This window comes from Echiichthys vipera (assembly GCF_963691815.1).
Source record: "Echiichthys vipera genome assembly, chromosome: 13".
Classification (NCBI taxonomy): Eukaryota; Metazoa; Chordata; class Actinopteri; order Perciformes; family Trachinidae; genus Echiichthys; species Echiichthys vipera.
Genome location: NC_139838.1, coordinates 21,852,660 through 21,872,806, shown reverse-complemented (window position 1 = coordinate 21,872,806; position 20,147 = coordinate 21,852,660). Strand labels below are relative to the sequence as shown.

Sequence of the window (20,147 nt, the reverse complement as noted above, 5' to 3'; positions counted from 1 at the left end):
TCATAACAGAAGAGGCAGAGAGATCAGACGAGGCTGCATCTGCACTGCAGCTGAGAACATACAAGACACAGCAGAGGGTGTACAAGAGTCCCAGCTGGAAAACACTGAAGATAGCACTCACCAAACCTGACATGATGGAAGTGGTACTAACCAGACTGCGGGACTTCTCCTGCAAGACCTCCACCTTTGATGGTGGTAAACCAGCGGGACAGAGTGCATGCAGGGATCCTCGGAGCAGGACCGGGCGCACAGCTGGAGAGGAAGGCAGAAAACTGGACATAGAGAGCGCACTGGCCTGGCTGCGAAGGGAACTGGTAAGACTACATCTTCTTTCTACATTTTAACAGCTATAGTCACTTTGATTTTGCAGGAAAATCATGCAATTATGATGCCTTGTTATAGATTAAAGGCCCAGCATACCTGCGCAGGTCATGTTAGAGTTGTGCAGGTCATCACGTCATAATAAGAAAGATGAAGTTCATAATAGAAGAATACTTCACACATCTGTTTCATGAGGCAGCTACGTAGGAGGGGGATGATTAGGTCAAAAGCTGCAAACACACTAACATCCTGACACTTATTCTTGTTGATAGGTTGAAATGTTTTGTATAGTTGCACTGTCGTTATTTGCTGCTCTGAATTGCCCCCCGGGGACAAATCAAGTTTTTTGAATTGAATTGAATTGAAACAAACTCCCAAATGTCTCATTACGAGACCTTCATTAGATCCGGTTTGCCAAAACTGGAATTTGTCCCACAACAAAACCAACAAGAGTCCAGAAAAATCTTACTTTTTATCATGTGCTCTAAAATGTTTATCTTGTGCACATGATTTAAAACTAAATCCACTTTCAGGATCTTTGGGGCTCCATGATTTAACACTTGAAGGGGGGCATTTGCACAATGAGTGCATTTTACTGTTTAAAGTGAGACTGTTTTACTGTTATTTTACAAAAAAAAATGAATTCATGAGCAATTAAAACGCACCTACACTCAGTTAAACACACTTGCTGCTACAGCCTCATTTTGTTTGGTATGACCAGTAGCTTATGGCGGCTAATTTGTGAGTCTGTTGCTTTGTTCTTGTTCTACTGATAATATGATGATAGTTGTCACATTGTCAACAAAAGTTACATAGCCTTGCTTTGAGTAATCTCGCTGGTAATCTGCAGGAATTTTACTTAAGACACATTATTTTTACATTGTGGTATTGTTGCTACTATTTTTAGTAAGTAAAGTATCTTAATATCTCTTCCCCCATTCAATTGAATCTTTTAATATAAAAGCATTTTATTGTCCGTTATACCAGAGTCATTTGTCACTACAACAAAATTACATCATCTAGGATCATCCTGAATGTTTTTGTGAGGGAAGTTATTGCCTCTTTGTTCCTCAGATGCGTAGGTCATGTTGTTACAATGTCAACACCTTTTAAACCGTCCTCTCCCATTAAAGGGGCTCTGTGTGTGTGTGTGTGTGTGTGTGTGTGTGTGTGTGTGTGTGTGTGTGTGTGTGTGTGTGTGTGTGTGTGTGTGTGTGTGTGTGTGTGTGTGTGTGTGTGTGTGTGTTTTATAAGCACCTTTGTGAGAAACTGTGTAAGGCTCATCAGCAGGGCCTCATACTGTATATCACTTGGCATTTAGCGCATTCATCCAGACAGTTCGTCATGGTAACCCAGTGTCCAGAGCACACAGAGCAGGAGAAACCACATGTCTGCGAGACCAGGACAATACAGCCAGTAAAAACAGAGGTGCCCTGCTTGATTTAATAAGATCCTACTGTGTCACAGACATGAATGACAACACCTGAGTTTCACAGGATTCACCGAATTTCAATCTTAGATCCACAGGGCAATGATATAGATCTTTAAAATTGTTCTCAAGCTTTTGAATAATATAACATGATCTTCATCCGCAGACGGTTGTCACAAAAAAGTATATGTTCAAATTAACAGTTGTGAGCACTTTAAATATCCCATGTTGTCAAAAGTATTATTTTCTTATAAAGCAGGTGGAGGTGCTATATAAATACTGTAAAAGTATTAAAACCACAAACTGTATGAAAAATGGATGTAGTCTCTCTGTCGAGGTCTGTTCTCTCAACTTGATTCAATCATCCTCGCCTACGGGAGTCGCCATCTTGTCAGACTTTGAGTCCACCTCATTTTCTCTTACCAAAAAAGGGCATGTATGTGACGTTGGGGGGAGGGAGCTACGTCTATCTGGCTGACGTTTACCTCCGAGGAGGAGTGAGGGCCAGCTGCTAGCTGTCACCTTAAATATGCTTAATTATGCTGTGAAAACTGCTTTGTTTAACATGGGGGTCAAGGAGAAACTGCTCTATTGTGAACCCGACCCCTAGTGGTCACGTGGCGAACTGCAATTTTTGGCACTTCCTTATTGGATCAACCAGGAAGTTGCTGTGGTGGGGGCTTGGTGAATACAGGTATATTCAGACAGACATTATGAGAAAAATAATGTGTTTTTAAATCATTAAAGCATGTAAACATGTTCTAGCAGTAACACAAAATATGAACTTTGTCCAAGTTACATTTCTAAGTTTAATCTTGACATTGGAAACTCTGAAAAGAAGCAATCTCACCTCAAGAGCCATAAAGTAGCTGTTTCAACACATCACTTCATCTTCATCAGAGTTATTATTTGATCAAATCCAGATTTAAGTTAAAAAAAAAAGCAGGAAAGCTCTTGTGAATTGAGACACATATCTGAAATGAAGCAACAACCCCCCATGTCTATCAAGTTGTAATAATAAATTTGCCTATAGCTACACCCCAGGAAAAAAAAATCTGTGAGTGTGGTGGAATAAAATCATCTCTATTGTGACCATCTATACTCCTCTATTTGAGGAATCATGATCATCCGAAAAGTGGAGTTCAAGTAAGATTATTCTCAGTTTATAGTTCTTATTTTTCAAAAACACCTAGTTGTCTGCAATTCAGTACAGTTACTCAAATCCAAAGATGCTGTGTTCACGTTTTCCTATGGAGAAAGACATTTTGTAAGAGCAAGAAAGATAGTTTGTTTTGTTATCCACATGTCTTGATTTAGACATTTGGGGAACAGTAGAGAAAAGACCTGCAGGCAGATGCAGACACCCACACACCCACACCCACACCCACACACACACACACACACACACACGCACACACACGCACACACACACACACACACACACACACACAAACACACAGCGTCCAGCACATCATTTGAAAAGGGCTGGTAAAAAAACCCAAACGTCTCTCAATCCTCCAAGTGTCCACAAAGGCGCTAAATCCAGCGTCTTTCAGCCAGAGCCCAGTCTCAGTCCGGTGCTGTAATTAACAGATAAAAGAAATGCAGATCGACCCACAAGGTTTTTTTGTTTGGGACATTCCTCACTCCTTAGGACAAACTTGGACTCTGAGGTTGAAGGAATTCTGAATATTTTATTTTTACAATGCTCAGCAATTAGACAGCCTCTCATAAAAAAAAGGAAAGAAAGAGAAAGATGCATTTGCATTTGAAAGAAGACTGCGGTGTCACACTGAGCATGAACCTGCTCAGCTTAATGAGGGAAAAAGCAAGAAACCCTGGAATTGAAGTTCAGGGTTTTTAGAAGTTCTTTACTGTTGATTTCTTCCCTTTATCACGCCATCAATCATCATACCTAAAATGTATAAAAGTAAACTATAATCAGATGCTTTTTTATATACATGTGTAGATGGAGATGCGTTCCCAGGATCAAGCTCTTGTTCGGCAGCTGATGGAGCTTCACTCCGGCATCCAGGAGCTCAAGCAGGAGCTATCTGAGGAGGAGCAAGAGGAAGAAACCGACGAGGAGGAAGAGGAAGGCAGCTACTGGGACTCTGCGAGCGAACGAGGAAGTGGCAGCATCTACTCCGGCTCAGGGGAGGCGGGATTTTCCATTTCCTGCCTGAAGACGCCTCCAACCCTTTGCTCAAAGGTTTTATCGAAGAGGACGCTCAGCAGGAGAAGCTCTGTGCCTTAAAACAAATGTTTATATTAAAAGAAAGTCACAAATGATGTTCCTCCAATGGCCTCTTTAGCTTACAATTGATCTTTGTTGATTCTATTTTCATACCGAAAACATGTTGATTTCTGACACACTTCACTTTCTCGCCACAGAGGGAACAGCTAGCTTGACTCTGTCCAAATGTTAACTGTTTTTGTGTACTGATTAAACAAAACAGATGCAACATGTTGATTGGCGAGCTTTAGAAGTGCTGGTAGGTGGATTTCATTGACTTGGGACAGGCTACCGTAGCCTTTTCCCCTTGTTTTTAGTCTTTATGCTAAGCTAAGCTAAGCTAATTCCCATTTTACGGACAGACATGAGAGTGGTATCATTCGTCTCATCTAACTCTCAGCTAGAAAGTGAAAAAAGGTTTTCCAAAACACATAAACTACTCATTTTACTCATAAACTCTGTGACAGAGGATATACGTCCTGTATTAAACATTGACCTAAAGGCATTTGTTGTTGCCTTTTTGTAGCATTTTGTGTCAGAAAGTGAGAGAAGGTTTTCTTCTCTGTGTAGACAAACAGCGGCTGGCGACACAGTCAGGAGCTGATTTTTTATTTCCTGTGTGAATGTTGAGTTTTGAAGTTTCCAGATTTAGATATGGAAGGACGGGTTTTATGAGTGTGTGTATGTGTTTGAAGCGCACTGACCTTTAACGCCTGTGCAGAATGCAACAGCAGGACAGCCTGGAGTTCATTGCATCGTTACTGTGCACATGATGAAGCAGACGTTTTTCCATGTACCCTTAAATATATCTCTTTGAGGTAGTATTATTAGGATGCTTTAACAAACCAACATGTAAATATGTGCTTAAAAAGAAGTGTGTGTTTGTGTACAAGTACTTGAATCAGTATTTTAAACAGGTACTGTACCACAGGGGACAACAGTATGCCAGCACAATAAAGTTATAAAATCACTCGTGGTGCATATTTTATTTTTTCTCAAATTATAAAACACGTCGACATAACATTGTGACAAAAGTGAATTTCTGTTTCATTTTAAACATTCATCATATTTTGCAAATCGTGTACAAACTGCTTTCTTTAGTACAACTCTGCATAAGTGCAAACAGACAAAAACAATGCAAGCGTTACACAAAAGAAAGAACATTTCGTCTTTCTTTTTCATCTACCAGGATTACTTTACATGCAACTGGTCTATTTCTTTTTAGCATGACACATTTTATTACAGTGAGCCGTTAGCAGAAGAAAATACATTCAATATTTACTGTTCAGTTGCACCAGATCGCTTAAGTAAGAGCTTTCTGCCACCTAGTCACTCAAGTCTTCCCCCAGAGACGGGGCTCTCTACTCGGGCTGGGTTACTGCGAATCATCCCCCTCCACTTCCACACCTCCAAAACTCTCCCTCCTCAGTCTTTGGATCTCTGTGTTGAGCCCCAGTAGTGTCTGAGCCAGTTGGACGTCCTGTGAGCGCATCTCCAGCTGTATGACAACAATGAAAGAGCTGCATCAGCATGTTTGAAGCTGTAAACACTATGAGAAAGCATGTTCCTTAACCGGTCAACAACAGATAAAGCATTTATAGATATAACAAATGATGGAAATAGAGGAAAAAGGCACAAAATGATCAATCTGTCAGTCAGCTTACCAGTTCAGACCTCAGCCAGGTTAACGCTCCATCTATCTGCGCCCTCCGCAGCTCTTCGTTGGCTTGGTAGCTCCTGCCCATGCTGACTGGTCTGACAGTGGAGCCAGAGTCTTGAGGGTTTTCTCTGGAGTCTCCCGTCGCCCTGAAGGCATGAATCAGTTTGTTTTTAATGTTCTCCAGAACCATGGTGGACAAAGTATCCTCGCTGTGACTGTCTCGGTCCATGCTGGGTGGGTATGAATGTGCAGGCAGGTACAGCACTTTCTTTAGACAGGCTGAAATACACTTTCTCATACAACTCCAGGAATCTGAACTCTGTTTTGTTGTCGTCTTTGCACCCCACTCTCCAAACTGGTCTTCCTCCTCTCCCTGCGCGGACAGGACTCAGCAGCACAGGTCCGTGTGCTTCTGTTCAGCAGCTGCAGTCAACCCTTTTGCCTGCCGGGTGTTGAACTGGCTTGTTTTGTCATTGTTACTATGGAGAAACTGCCCTCCGCCTGCATGCCCCATCTCCTCCTCCTCCTCCTCCTTTCGGTAACCCCTAATAAGAATGGTGGAAGATCTCGGACAAAGACTATTGTTGCCTCCAAAAAGAACTGAAAGGACCCCCCCAACCATCACCACCACCACACCCTCCCCCTCCTTTCCCTCCCTTTCTCTCTTTTTTCTCAGTCAGTCCCGCCCCCATACAATTCTAGTGTGAGAAATGTGTTGTGAGTGAACCTGTGTGTGCGCGCCTGCATGTATACACACAAAATCCATCGAACCCCCAGTGGACTTCTTCAGTGCTTCTCCCTAAATAAGACCTGTTTGTCAGCTTAGGAGACAGACGGGCTGGATGAGGAAGGAGACACGGCCTCTGTGTTAGCCGATTCAGAGGCACAAAGGCCATCCTACGGTGAAATATAACCAGGCCCTTTGTGCCCAAGTTAAGTCCGTTCCCTGTGGGGATCATGGGATGCTTTTTGGCGGCTGTGAGCTGTTTTTCTCCCCTGTCTTCTGTGCAGAGATGAGACAGGAGTCTAGTGTATTTTCCTGCCTGACTTATGAGGCCTGGCTGTGAGGAGTGAGAGGGCACATTTGGAGGGGACATCAAACACAGCCAGTGCTTTTATTCCCTCCCCCCATGGAAACGCTTTACTTTGAGGAAATGCTCTTTTTTAAGTGCTACATCATAGGAAACAAAAAGAAGTGATGTGTGTGTTTGTGTGTGTGTTAGTGTGACAACACCCCATTAAAAAAACCTCTGTCCACACATTCACCATTAAATAAATGGCTTTGATTTGCAATCCTGTCATAGAGTAATCCGTAAAAGGAAGGATGGATGAGCGTGTTGCAGAGAGAGACAGAGTAGCGCACTTGTCAGAGCTCATAAGACGTGAGCTATGACTCCATTTGTGCAGAGGTCTGTGGAGCGTGAGAAGTGGTTGGAGGGATTTGGCTGTCAGTCTGAAGGTCAAGGAAGCAGGGCGACACGTGTAACAATGACAGGGACAAACAAGCTGCCAAATACACAGACCCAAATTACACTCAGTTTAAGGTTCTTGCTTGTATCTTAGGTTTCTATTAGAACATATTGACATGCTTTAATGTTCAATAAACACATTATTTTTCTCATACTGTCTGGTTATACCTGTATTGACCCTCTGAAACGCTTTGTTTTTGTGCCTGTCTCTTTAAGACCCCCTCCTAAAAGAAAAGGCCCAGTCTGCTCTGATTGGTCAGCACTTCCGGGTCTTCGGTATCTGTGCTCTCTGCATCTCTGCACCATCATTGCAGTCGGGAATAACTGTAACGGCACTTTAGCAGCACTTTCTACCTTTATGTAGTATAGTTGGGAGATCGTAATGGTACATTAGTCCTGACGGCTCGTTAAAGGCACAGGATCCTTTCACTGTATTTGTAAAAGCACCTCATCCAGCTTTATAATTTTAAAAAAGAAATGGAAATCTCACATTTACACGATGAGACGCGGTGTTTGAAATATATGCCATAACGTGTGCAAGAAGACCTCTTAAAGTGCACTTATGAGAGCCCTTAAAATAGAGAAAATGTGATGTATGAATACATTTTAATGTTTGGGCTTGGGGAGAATATCAAGTCATTGTCAAAAGGCTAAAGTCTAGGGAAATCACAAGTCACTGGTGTTAAAGTTAAGCAGGAAGTATTTCTTAATTTTGTCATGCCATGCCATCAGATTTCCAATAATAGTCTACGCATGAGCCTTCCCTTTGTGTGAAATAGCTGAAAGTCCATTTACACATTTTCTCTTGGCCATATCCTACTCTATTACAGTAAAAAAAAGTATAATAAAGGATTCAAATTTCAGACTCAGCCTAAAGCATAACTTTGTGCCTTTTAAATAAATAAAAGTGTCTATTTCTATTTAAAGGGAGCACAGAGTTAGATTCTTAGATAATGAAAAATAAACTGTAGTAATAGAGTGTAAGGCTTCAGCTCCACTGTTTAAATTAAATTATGGTATTTACATAAATAGAATAGAACGCAATAACTGCTTAAATATGGTAATTAAACATTGGGGGACCATTGTATTGAAAAGAAATTCTTCCAATTAAACGTGAAGTAACCACCGGTTCTAATGGTCAGTCTGGTGATTTTCTCTTCACTTCACCTTTATACTTATATACACTAATATATATTATACTTATTTAATTCATTTAACAAGTGTTTTCTTTCAGCCAACTTTGCTGCCCCCGGGTGGTGCTTTCAGCTGTGTGCATCGTGTCATAGGAATAGTGTTGTAGTGATTTTTAATGTGTTTTTTTAATGCTTATATTGATGCAACTTGTTCTAACATTCATCCAAATTTACACTATTTTTTTGTATTTAATAGCATTATCTGGTGGCCCTGGGGAGACTTTAACTGAAAGATCGAGGTAATATAAAATGCATCATTGAGTTTGACAGTTTCCCCGTTTAAATGGGCCACTGGAGGAAAACATTACCAAAAGTCGGTGCATTTTGAACATCTTGTAAACCAAAAATTAGGACTGAGATTTGAAACAGAGGCGCAAGAAAGTGCAAGTATAGACAGAGGTAAAAAAAACTATAAGAAAGCCTTCACATGAAAGTGCTTCTTAGTAATTTAATACATGTTTCTTACATTTACTTGACTGCTATAATTGATTACTTTGCAAACAAAACGTGCTCGGTTTTTAAGATAGGAAGCATTGTTGTAAATCAGTTCATCCAGGAGTCAAAGCTGACGATTCGCTCCAGCTACAACTTTAAATAGGATGCTGTAACACTTAAAAGGACAATTCTGCATAACAAGTGCTTTTACTTTGGAACTTTAGATAGACCTACTTTTTTCTGTACTATACTTGAGTTATACTTTGAAGAAATTGGCCGTTAATACTGCGGTTTTGCTACCAATGGTGGAGTATTTCCATTTTCTGCTTCTTTCTTTATAGTACTTCTACTTCACTACAATTCAGTCATAGACAACTTTTATTTTATGTACAAAACATGTGGTCAAATGATAAATTATGATGCATTATTATAGATTAAAAAGCCATATTCACACAGGTGTTTTAGTGCTGCTGGTTAAACCTACTGATGTTGGAGTTAAGCAGAAACTGAGATTACTTAAGAATGACTCTGACCCTCTGGGCTCCATTGACACCTTCAAGTCCCACCTCAAAACACCCCTTTTTAAAATGTCTTTCTCTGTATAATTCTCTGTCCCCCATACCGTTTAACTTTGTTCTTAAGGTAAGGTGTCCTTGGGTGTTTGAAAGACGCCAACAAATAAAATGTATTATTATTATTATTACTACAAGTGCAAAAATCAAATAAAAGGCCTATAACATAAATGACGGAAATGAGATTAGCCGTTACAGCTAAGTAAACATGAAAGTTAGCTTAGCGGTCAAGGAGAAACGTAGCCATTCCGGCGCACGTTTTAATGCTTTATCTCAGTCCATCGAGTGCATGCTTGGCCTATAGTGAATCTCGATTTTGCACGTCTTTGGTCACTCAGCTCCATTTCACCCAGCGCCAGCCTACAGTAGCTGCACCAAACAACAGACAACCCCGCAATGCCAGTACAATGTAAACAGAACGAGACAGAAATTCCTTGTCAACCCCCCCCCCCCAAAAAAACCTTTTAAAAATATTGATTCAGACTAAATATATATTTTTTAAGGAAAAAACAATACTTTCATTCGGTACTCCTCAAAACGCCCTGTGGGTATATTATTATTTATTTGATTAAATATAGCTTTAAATGAAAATTCTACATATCCAACCTTTAAGTATTTTGATGCCAATAAATTATCTGAACGCTTCCTGCACAACTGAGGGTGCACAGGTAGACACACAGGTGCAGAGCTCAGCATGCCTCTCTCCCGCATCAGCACCACTCTGCATCCTGGTGAGGTTTTAAACTGCCCAGTCCTTCCAGGGGGGAGAGGGAGGGAGACAGCGAGAGGACGCCATCTTGTTTGTTTTAGTCGGAGGAGGGGTGGGATAACAGCCACCACCACCCTTAGCAGCATCACCACGACCGGCAAAACGGGGAAAGCACGAACCGGCTAACCGGTGAGTCCTCCGGGGTTGTATTGGATGTGATTTCTATTGAATGTGTCGGTGTCAGAGACTCGGGCTGAACGGCTAAGCTTGTCCGCATTATCACCTGTTGTGACTTTGGTGACGAGTGTGTCAACGGTTACCGTTAATGCGGTGAAATGGAACGGTGACGTCGCTTCATTTGAACTACATGTATAACGGTTAGAACGCTTAACCTGTGAGTAACGTTACCGTGATTATAACAGTTGGACTAACGGTCACATCTGCGGTCGGTGTGGCAGTTACAGGTAACTTGACGTTACAGTGATTATAACAGTTGGACTAACGGTCAGATCTGCGGTCGGTGTGGCAGTTACAGGTAACTTGACGTTACAGTGATTATAACAGTTGGACTAACGGTCACATCTGCGGTCGGTGTGGCAGTTACAGGTAACTTGACGTTACAGTGATGACAGTTGGACTAACGGTCAGATCTGCGGTCGGTGTGGCAGTTACAGGTAACTTGACGTTTCAGTGATGACAGTTGGACTAACGGCCAGATCTGCGGTCGGTATGGCAGTTACAGGTAACTTGACGTTACAGTGATTATAACAGTTGGACTAACGGTCAGATCTGCGGTCGGTATGGCAGTTACAGGTAACTTGACGTTACAGTGATGACAGTAGGACTAACGTCAGATCTGCGGTCGGTGTGGCAGTTACAGGTAACTTGACGTTACAGTGATGACAGTTGGACTAACGGTCAGATCTGCGGTTGGTATGGAAGTTACAGGTAACTTGACGTTACAGTGATTATAACAGTTGGACTAACGGTCAGATCTGCTGTCGGTGTGGCAGTTACAGGTAACTTGACGTTACAGTGCTGCCTGACTGGCAGCCATTTTTCTTAACTAGCTGGCTGACTGAGTGTACCCCATCATTATCCACGTTAAGACAACATGATGGACAGTGAAATGTGAATTGATAAGCATAGCAAGGCTAAAAGAAACACACACACACACTGTATGATGAGGTAGTTAGTATCCAGTGGTCGAAATATTAAAGTTAAAAAGCTGTTTAAGGGTAAGAAAGGATATTATAAAGGACAAATATGTATGATAAGCAGAGGCGGATTAATGCACACGCTGGCCTAGGGGCCCCAGGTGTGCAGGGGCCCCAGATTGGCCAGACTATTTTAATGTTTTTTTAATTTACAGGGTTCGTAGGGAGCTTATAATGCTTGAATTTCAATGTTGTGTTTTCAAGTTTAGAAAAGTGCTTGAAGTTTGGATTAAGTACTTGAAAATGCTTGAAATTCTATCCGCATTTCTTTCATAACAAATAGCTTTGAATTCTTTAATTTAATATTTTGTATTTACAGAACACGTTTTTAGTCGTATAAAGCATAATAGCATCTATTTCAACTTGGTAAAAAAGTAATAATTTTCAATATGTATGTATTTATAGAGATCTATAAGTTACCACAGCTTTAAGGTGCTGGAAAATCCTGAAAATGGACCTTGAGGCGCAAATTTGACCTTGGAAAATGTGTACGAACTCTGTTTACCTCACTGGGAAAAAAAACTTGCCTCCCTTAGAAACTAGAATAGATAAAGGACACATTTACCCAATCAGCTGCCATCATACGGCCGGGTTCATAAGGTCAGTTTTGTTGTCAAATGATACCTCACTTACTGTTACTACACAGTACAGCGGCAAAATGTCAGAAAGGAAATGTTCCTACCAACTCCTGCATTGACAGGATTTTTCAAGGTTGCGGACTCTGTTCTAGCAGGTTTTTTTCCGATAAAGCATGATTAATGATGTGGGCCATGACCACCTTAAGAAGTAGGCCTATTCAGATCTTTTAGTCAAAGTAAGATTAGTAAAATACACCAGTATTAGCATTAAAATATAAACCTTTAATAATATTGTTGGAGAAATTTCGGACACTTCTTCTCCTCAGGGAAAACACAACCCCATTGCATTCTGGTATACGGGAGTAAAACAAAGGGTACGTCTTATGTACACTCAAATTAGCTGTGCATTGTGGGTATTTTATAGTCGACTATACAGTGAATGAAACTAACAACTGAGAATTTGATTACACTATTCTGTATAATGCACTATTTCTGTGATAGGGAACGGTTTCAACACAGCTAATTAACAATGTTTACAAATGTGAAATGGTCGATACTTAAGTTCTGTACACTCACCCAGTCTCACCATAATCTGCAGGGCTATGCAGACCTGTTTCCATACCAGGCATTGGTTAAGAAAAGTCTCAAATAATCAGCTTGCACCCTGCTTTAAACTGCTGACACTACTCTTATTTAACTATATAACCACGTCTGCATCTTCAGAGACCGTGTCCTTTCAACTCCCACACTTTGTTTACCTATTCAGTGGTTATTTCAATCATATACAGTATGTTGTGTCTTTCTTTGTGTTTTCCAGGCCTCCCCCTTTCCCCTTTCCCTTGGTGGCGGTGGTGAGAAGGCGCTGAGACAATGTTTTATGCCCACTTTGTCCTCAGCAAACGTGGGCCGCTGGCCAAAATCTGGCTGGCGGCCCACTGGGACAAGAAGCTGACCAAGGCACATGTGTTTGAGTGCAATCTGGAGAGCAGCGTGGAGAGCATCATCTCCCCCAAGGTAATCCCTCGGGCTCTTCACGTTTACAGGAAATGGTTTTGATTGTTCTTTGCATGTGTTGTGTTACAGTCATCCTAGAATTACAAGCTCCTTTTTGTGTATTTTTGGGACCTGACTGGTATTTCATGCTCAAAGCTGATTAGTCCTTATTTTAATAGAACTTTAGTGCAAAATGTATGTACAAACATAATGATTGATAAACACGTTTGTGTACTTTCATGTTATTACATAACTGAATATTCTGTAGTTTAATTGATTAAAATAATCAGTATCACAATCAGAGTCAGGTCTCATTAGTGTTACTTGAGTCTGAGACACCACAGATTAGACAACATTCAATATTTTATCAGTGGCTGGACCCATTTCACAACAGTAGCTGCACTTTGAACTATTGACACAATGTTTATCTAAAAAGCTGCAGTTTTATTTACAGTATCATCACCGATAATATCTGCACATACCTTTTATTATAGGTGAAAATGGCTTTACGGACATCAGGGCATCTGCTGCTGGGGGTGGTGAGGATCTACCACAGGAAGGCCAAGTACCTGCTGGCCGACTGTAACGAGGCCTTCATCAAGATCAAGATGGCGTTTAGACCAGGTAGGGGAGACAAGGTGTCAAATAAAACCGTCAGCAGTGACTGATCCTATGCTTTCCACAAGTGCTCCATATTACATGCATTGTCAGTCAGACATTAAAGCAACAACGTGTAGGATTTGCTCTCGGGCTCCCCCCATAGTTGGGAAAGAGTATTTTTTCTTTGACTACTGTCGTAAAGGGAGTTGTGGTTGCATGATCAGGGGATACACGTGCATTTGATGACATATGCCGTAAATCGGAAGTTGCATCGTGCCACTGAAAGCGATACAGACTCCGCCATCTTCCGACAGATGTGTCGTTAAACTTATTGCAAGTTAATTTTCCATCACAAGGGTCTGAAATATGTTATGAAGGTTGAACAACTACTTGGTGTTGCCTCTCTCATATCCATTGAGAATGATAATATTCAGTTAATGTCATATTTCATAAACACAAATATTTTCTATGGTATAATTAAAACAGTGAACAGACTTAATACACATTTTCGTCTAGAACATGAGAATGCTGCAAGTTCTTCTGATACATGTTGATTTAAAGAAAACATGTATGCACACCTACATGCAACACTCAAACAATACAGACATATAAGATAAGATAAGATATTCTCTAATAGTCCCACAGAGGGGAAGTTTCTTATTCATACAGTACAGACGCACATTGATTCCTTCACCATAACTCTGCAAAAAATATTCAAAATGTATTCAGATATTTAGTTGAAATTAATCTTAAACTGTTCTCACCAATGCGTTCATCTGTTCTCTGACTGTTCCTCTGCATGCTGTAACGCTCCTCCGTCATTGTGGTGTTTCAGGTGTGGTGGATCTTCCAGAGGAGAACAGAGAAGCAGCTTACAATGCCATCACGCTGCCTGAGGAGTTTCATGATTTTGACCAGCCACTACCAGACTTAGAGTGAGTCCCTTTTTCCCTCAGAGGGCAGTAGGTAGACGAGACTGGACTGGCAACTGACGGAGGGAAAGGAGCTGCTATATGTGCTGCAGGACAGACGAGGGAAAGTGGAAACAGGTGGGAGAGGAAGTTTAGGTGATGGGAATGAAAGGGGTTACCGCAGAGAAGGGTGGCGGAGGGAGGTGGAAAACTGGCTCTAGACAGGAAAAAACATACATTTAAATTTTGTTCTTAGTCTATTTCTGCCTGTAATGCTTATTAAATATTGTTGAACCAGTTGGAGGAATTCTTATGATGGCTCTCGCTCTTGCTCTCATATATAAGGGCTCCTGCGGATTCTTAAAAAGACTTAAAAGGCATTGAATTCACAAAACTAAAAACAAGGCCTTAATTATTATTAGAATTTTAAAAAAAAAATTAAATCGAACTTTCAAAGGTCTTAAAAATATGAACTCAAGGGAAGTGGAATTTTACACTTTTCTGACATAATTAGTCTCAAATCTCAAAACAATTGTTAACATTTTTACAATATTTTACTGAATGCCTCTCGCCGTAACATAATGAAGGTTTCGAACAAAGAAGTCGTGTGGTTGCAGCCACGCTTTTTTATTTTTGTTTATTGTGAAATTGGTCTTACATTTTGCTCCAGGTGGCATTAAAAAGTTTTAAATTGTCTTGAATTTAACTTGTCCTAAGCTGTAGGAACCGTGTATAAGATATTTATGTCTATATTGTTGGATATGTGGGAATTCACTGATGTTAAAAGAGAGGTTAGCTGAAGAGCACTCCATCACAACATAACTGCTGGAAGGCGTTGAATAAATATCCAAGTGTGGATATTTTTTCCACTGCTCGCAGGAAGATTTAATATGAAGAACAGTGCTGTACATAAAAGATAAATGTTGACGCTGGTGTGTTTTGTACAGTGATATTGACGTTGCGCAGCAGTTCAACTTGAACCAGAGCAGAGTGGAGGAGATCACCATGAGAGAGGAGGTGGGCAACCTCAACCTGCTGCAGGACAATGACTTCGGTTTGGCATCTTTCCTCTGAGCATTCATGCTTCTGTACAGTAATGTCACGCTTGAGTCACAGTTTTTGAATACTCAATAACTCCCCCCTCGCCCACGCCATTCACTATATACTGTAAAGATGCGCATTTCTGTTGTGCAGCTGACTTCGGTATGGATGACAGGGAGATGATGCGCGAGGAGAGCGCGTTCGAGGTGGACATCATGGGAGTGTCGGCTTCCAACCTGCTGCTGGAGGCTGAGGGTGGATCTAATGCGATGGCTGACAAGTCCAACCATCTGGAGTACGACGACCAGTACAAGGACAACTTTGGAGACAACCCCATGGAGAGCAACGAGGGAGGCATGCTGGGTAAGATCCTGTCACTATCAGAGGCAGCAGCACTACAGATAGGATTTTAGTTTTACGACATCTGTAAGTGTGGGGAGGTTGCTGTCATTACATTTTTGTGTTTTGGCAGGTTCCTGTGGTTCGTTGTTCAGTGAGTGTTATGTAAGGGACACTAGAAACGATTAGGAATGTTTATTTTGCACCTTTATGTAAGCCTTTTTCATAAACATTTTGTGTTTTTAATGTTATGAATGATAGTTCACATGTATATTTGAAATGTTAGCAGTTAGATGGCCTTTTAATCAAAGTGAATTATCATGATTGTTGTACCTGAATGACCTCATCTCTGTGTGTAGTGGACAAGCTGCTGAGTAACGAGGAAGGCATCTTTGACGACCCTCCTGCCATCGCACCGAGTGTGATGATGCCTCAGGACCACGGAGACGACGAGGACGACTTTGATGCTCTCTCAGGTCAGTTCCACAAAAAGATCCTTAAAAAGCAGCCATATTGTTTTTATGTCAATAACTTTGCCAGTATATAATTGAAAATACAATACAGTTACTTACATATGTAAACCCAACATGGTGTTATTGTGTGTTTTCAGCTGGAGCACCAGATAGTCCAGACTCAGGCCCAACAGAGCCCCTACCAGCCATGGCAGACCAGACAGAGCAGACCACACTGGTTCACAACGAGGAGGAAACCTTCGCCCTGGAGCCCATTGACATCACAGGTAATGCAGATGGTTTTAAGAGACTAACAATTTACATTTTTTGCGCTTGAGTCTTAATTTCCTACAGTTACAGTTCACTTTAATGTGTTTCCTTCCCTTTCTGTGAACGTCACTTCTTGACTTGAACATAGTACCACAACAGAGGGCGTGGGTGACATAAGGATACAGAAATCAGAGACTAGCAGCAGATAGAAAAAGCTAACGTGTTGAAAATGATTAGTTTAGTGGTTGTACGGCTTCTTGCATTTAAAAGGCTATTTTCGCAAAATGTTCTGAGTAGAAATCAATCTGTGATAACACATGAGCACACCAGAGAGCTGATTTATCTCGATTTTCCTTCGGACTGTGCAGTGAAGGAGACCAAGGCGAAGCGTAAGAGGAAGCTGATTGTGGACAGCGTGAAGGAGCTGGACAGTAAAACCATCCGTGCACAGCTGTCTGATTACTCTGACATTGTCACCACCCTGGATCTGGCACCTCCCACCAAGAAGCTGATGATGTGGAAGGAGACGGGAGGAGTGGAGAAGCTTTTCTCTCTCCCTGCTCAGCCTCTCTGGAATGCGCGGCTGTTGAAGGTAACAGAACGCCAGAGATGTACGGTTAAGGCTCGTTTATGCTCTATGTTAGATAAGCATACAGACGGAGCCTTCTGTCCGTATTCTGCGTACATTTTGTCCGTATTTCTGCACATATCCGGCAAGCTTGCGGATACATACCGATACGGACCAAACGTGTAGTACCACCAGAAATTGTGGGGGCAATGTCGGGCATTGTACGCACAAAAAAATTGCTGTGAATAGCAGGAGTGAGCAAGTCATCAAAAGCCCCCACGGACATCCTGAAATACTAAAAGTGACGTTCATCGTCAATTTCTCTCATCTGTAAAACTTACATCTGGAATTCTCCGTCCACTCACTGGGATGTCTCACAGACCACCGCCGTCTACAACGCTGCCTGCCATTTTGCCTCCTGACGCAGGATCGTTATCTCCTCCATCATCACCATGTTTGTTGTTGTTAAACTTTTCTTTTTCAAACTTCATTCAAGTAACCTTTGAATCTGAGCGACGCCCTCTAGAGGATGTTTTGCTCAAAGTCCATTCTAATGTAAAGGACGAGCATGAAAGAGTGCGGTGACGAAAAGAACGTTGATAACGTCTGTCTGCATTTAATTTCTTTTATATATTTAAAATGACCACAAAAGACTAAGAGAATAAAAGCATACTAAAAAAAATACACAAAAAAACTCAGAAAACAACAAGACGTTGTTAAGACGTACATATAACCAAACAGACATTCTTACCCACCACCATGGGTTAGACAGGACAGCTACAACAATAACCATACAACCAGATTAAATACTATCCTACTGAACTGTTAAGTGTTCATATTTTTGATTTTCCCACAAAATGGCAGCATAAATGAGCCTTTAATCAGGGATAATTGCACAAAGTAGAAAATAGTGTATATCTATCTGCCTCTTTGCTTTCTCTCTCTAGATGTTTACGAGGTGTCTGACACCGCTGGTACCAGACGAGCTTAGGAAGAGGAGGAAAGGTGGAGAGGCTGACAGTCTGGATGAGTTCCTTAAGGATCTGGAGAACCCCGAGGTGCCCAGAGAGGAGACAACAGGACACCAGCAGAGAGACATCATGGGTAAGAAATGGGTGTTTAAGTAATAACAGAAACAGGGCTCGAGTTTGGGTTGTTAATGTCTTGGTATGGAATTTATAAAGCGGCTGTTAAACACCAAAGTTGTGATGATTTGAAATGTAATATGCTCTGCTGCTTGTTTGTGAACATAAACATTCAGTGTTCCCATACACAAAAAGGAAGATATTTTGTATATGTGAGTTTTTTTAACACATACTTTATATCCATTTCCCCTCCAGACCAGACCATCATGGAAGAAGCCAGTGTTCTGCAGACTTCAGCTGTGGAAGGCAGCAGGACGGCGCTGGACGAGTCGGTCATGCCCCCTCCATCCTCCCAGCGTGGCCTGAAACGCAAAGCCCAGGACACAGAACCAGCCCTGCCTGTGTGTACAGATGTGTCACATTATGAGCAGAAACCTCCTTACACTGATGAGTTTTCCAAATCTGACATCAACACATAACTGATGTCAGGACTCCACTCTCTGTATCCTCTAACACTTTTTTCTCTAGATGGGAGCTTTAGACCAGCAACAAGAGCCACAGGGGTCCGAAGCCTCCGATGTGTCCCAGCAGCTGGAGCCAACCACCGTGGATCTGCCCCCAGAGGAACCCACTAACATCAGCCAGATGATAGAGTTGGACCTGCTCGGCGACAAGGACAAAGGGAAGATCGATGACGACTCTGATGAGGATGTAAGACAAACAGACGGATCAGAATCGATCAGATCAGACAATAAGAGATCTATGACACAGATTCATGTTGTCTTTTGTAATTGTGTTTCTCTGTGTCAGGAGGAGGAGTCCCAGGGCGGAGACCAGGACCAGGAGGAGAGGAGGTGGAACAAAAGAACCCAGCAGATGCTCCACGGCCTCCAGGTATGTTCTGTGCCCACATCTTATTTTAAGGAACCACAAGACAAGGATGATTTCTTCTTGCTACAACTTAACAGTTTATGCAACACCCTCCAGAACCGTGTACTTTTTTAGTATTAACTACATTTTTTACCACATACAAAACGTTTCCAAGGCATTTTTATGCTTATTTTCTTTAGGTAAACAACGTTAATGCATTTTAGAAGTTTTGGGAGGTTTCTTTTGTTAAATGAATGAAAAGGTTTTGGTAGAAAATGTGCTCTAAGACCTCGATCAGACAGAGTACGTTTAGCAGCCTGGGATGTCTTCTTGTAATGGTTTTCAGTGAGAGTGAAGCGTGTTGCTCACTGTTTCTGCGTTGCCTGCCGTTTTTCGCTATACGTTTTTACAGGAGCACCGCAAACACGTCTTTAAAAAAAAGCTTCAGTTCAGAGCAGATAAGCAACGACAAAATTTAGCTTCACAGCCGAACAGCTGAGGGCGGGTGATTCTGTCGCAGGAATGACAAAAAGACGCAACTAACAATGCTCTCTGATTAGGGCGTCTTCAACAAAAACGGCAGCACGGTTCCTTTTGCTTTTATTCTACATACCTTGTCAGTGATAAGACACTTAAATACATGTTTGAATGAAGCTTTCCCCTCCCGACTCACTCTGTCTCACCTCGCCACAGAGGGTGATGGCCAAAACAGGCGCCCCGTCGGTCGGCCTGCTGGATCTGTGCAGGAACAACAACAAGAAGCAGGCGGCTGCTAAATTCTACAGTTTCCTGGTGCTGAAGAAGCAGCAGGCGGTGGAGCTCATCCAGGAGGAGCCTTACAGCGACATCATAGCTACGCCCGGACCTCGCTTCCACATCATCTAGAGAAACACAACTCTGCAGTCTGAAAAAAGAAGAAAAAATAACTCTACAGTGCAAACCCTGCACACGACACGCTGTCTGCTGGGTTTTATTTATTAATTCAAGTTTGTTGACTTTGTTTTATGCATGATGTGGAGTTTTATCTTCTGTCTGCAATGTTTCAATATCAAGCAGTGGTGGGAGGAAAGATGTCTGAATAACATGGTTGGATTCATTTAGAGGTTTCTTCCTTGAACAGTTTCACATAATGAGGAAGTTTGCAACTCCAAACAATGGGCATTTATTATTATTTATTATATTTTTTATTATTAAGACTC

At 41.6% G+C, this 20,147-nt stretch overlaps 3 protein-coding genes across 3 annotated transcripts; 2 read left to right on the top strand and 1 right to left on the bottom strand.

Moving 5' to 3' along the window:
• On the top strand, positions 1-4,840 carry LOC310956013 (uncharacterized protein). The gene is made up of 2 exons (XM_083926104.1): positions 1-314; positions 3,720-4,840. Exons 1-2 carry the CDS (start codon positions 132-134, stop codon positions 4,005-4,007), a joined length of 471 nt encoding a protein of 156 aa, XP_083782230.1. The 5' UTR covers positions 1-131; the 3' UTR covers positions 4,008-4,840.
• Positions 4,841-4,979: 139 nt separating this feature from the next.
• Positions 4,980-6,061, bottom strand: aard (alanine and arginine rich domain containing protein). Its single transcript, XM_083925764.1, has 2 exons — positions 5,651-6,061; positions 4,980-5,484 (listed from the first exon to the last, which is right to left on the bottom strand). The coding sequence occupies exons 1-2, from the start codon at positions 5,942-5,944 to the stop codon at positions 5,362-5,364; spliced, it is 417 nt and encodes a 138-aa protein (XP_083781890.1). The 5' UTR covers positions 5,945-6,061; the 3' UTR covers positions 4,980-5,361.
• A 6,628-nt stretch (positions 6,062-12,689) lies between these two features.
• rad21b (RAD21 cohesin complex component b) lies at positions 12,690-20,147 on the top strand (the record flags this gene model as incomplete). Its single annotated transcript, XM_083925915.1, has 13 exons — positions 12,690-12,833; positions 13,307-13,436; positions 14,248-14,347; positions 15,271-15,377; positions 15,518-15,727; positions 16,063-16,179; positions 16,314-16,442; positions 16,794-17,017; positions 17,941-18,097; positions 18,334-18,479; positions 18,607-18,789; positions 18,889-18,972; positions 19,642-20,147. The coding sequence occupies 13 exons, from the start codon at positions 12,690-12,692 to the stop codon at positions 19,831-19,833; spliced, it is 1,923 nt and encodes a 640-aa protein (XP_083782041.1). The 3' UTR covers positions 19,834-20,147.

Coding starts and splice junctions, on each gene's coding strand:
- LOC310956013 (XM_083926104.1), top strand. CDS start 132: ATGATGGAAGTGGTACTAACCAGACTGCGGGACTTCTCCTGCAAGACC. Junction 315..3,719: donor CCTGGCTGCGAAGGGAACTG/GTAAGACTACAT, acceptor ATACATGTGTAG/ATGGAGATGCGTTCCCAGGA.
- aard (XM_083925764.1), bottom strand. CDS start 5,944: ATGAGAAAGTGTATTTCAGCCTGTCTAAAGAAAGTGCTGTACCTGCCT. Junction 5,485..5,650: donor CCTGGCTGAGGTCTGAACTG/GTAAGCTGACTG, acceptor GTTGTCATACAG/CTGGAGATGCGCTCACAGGA.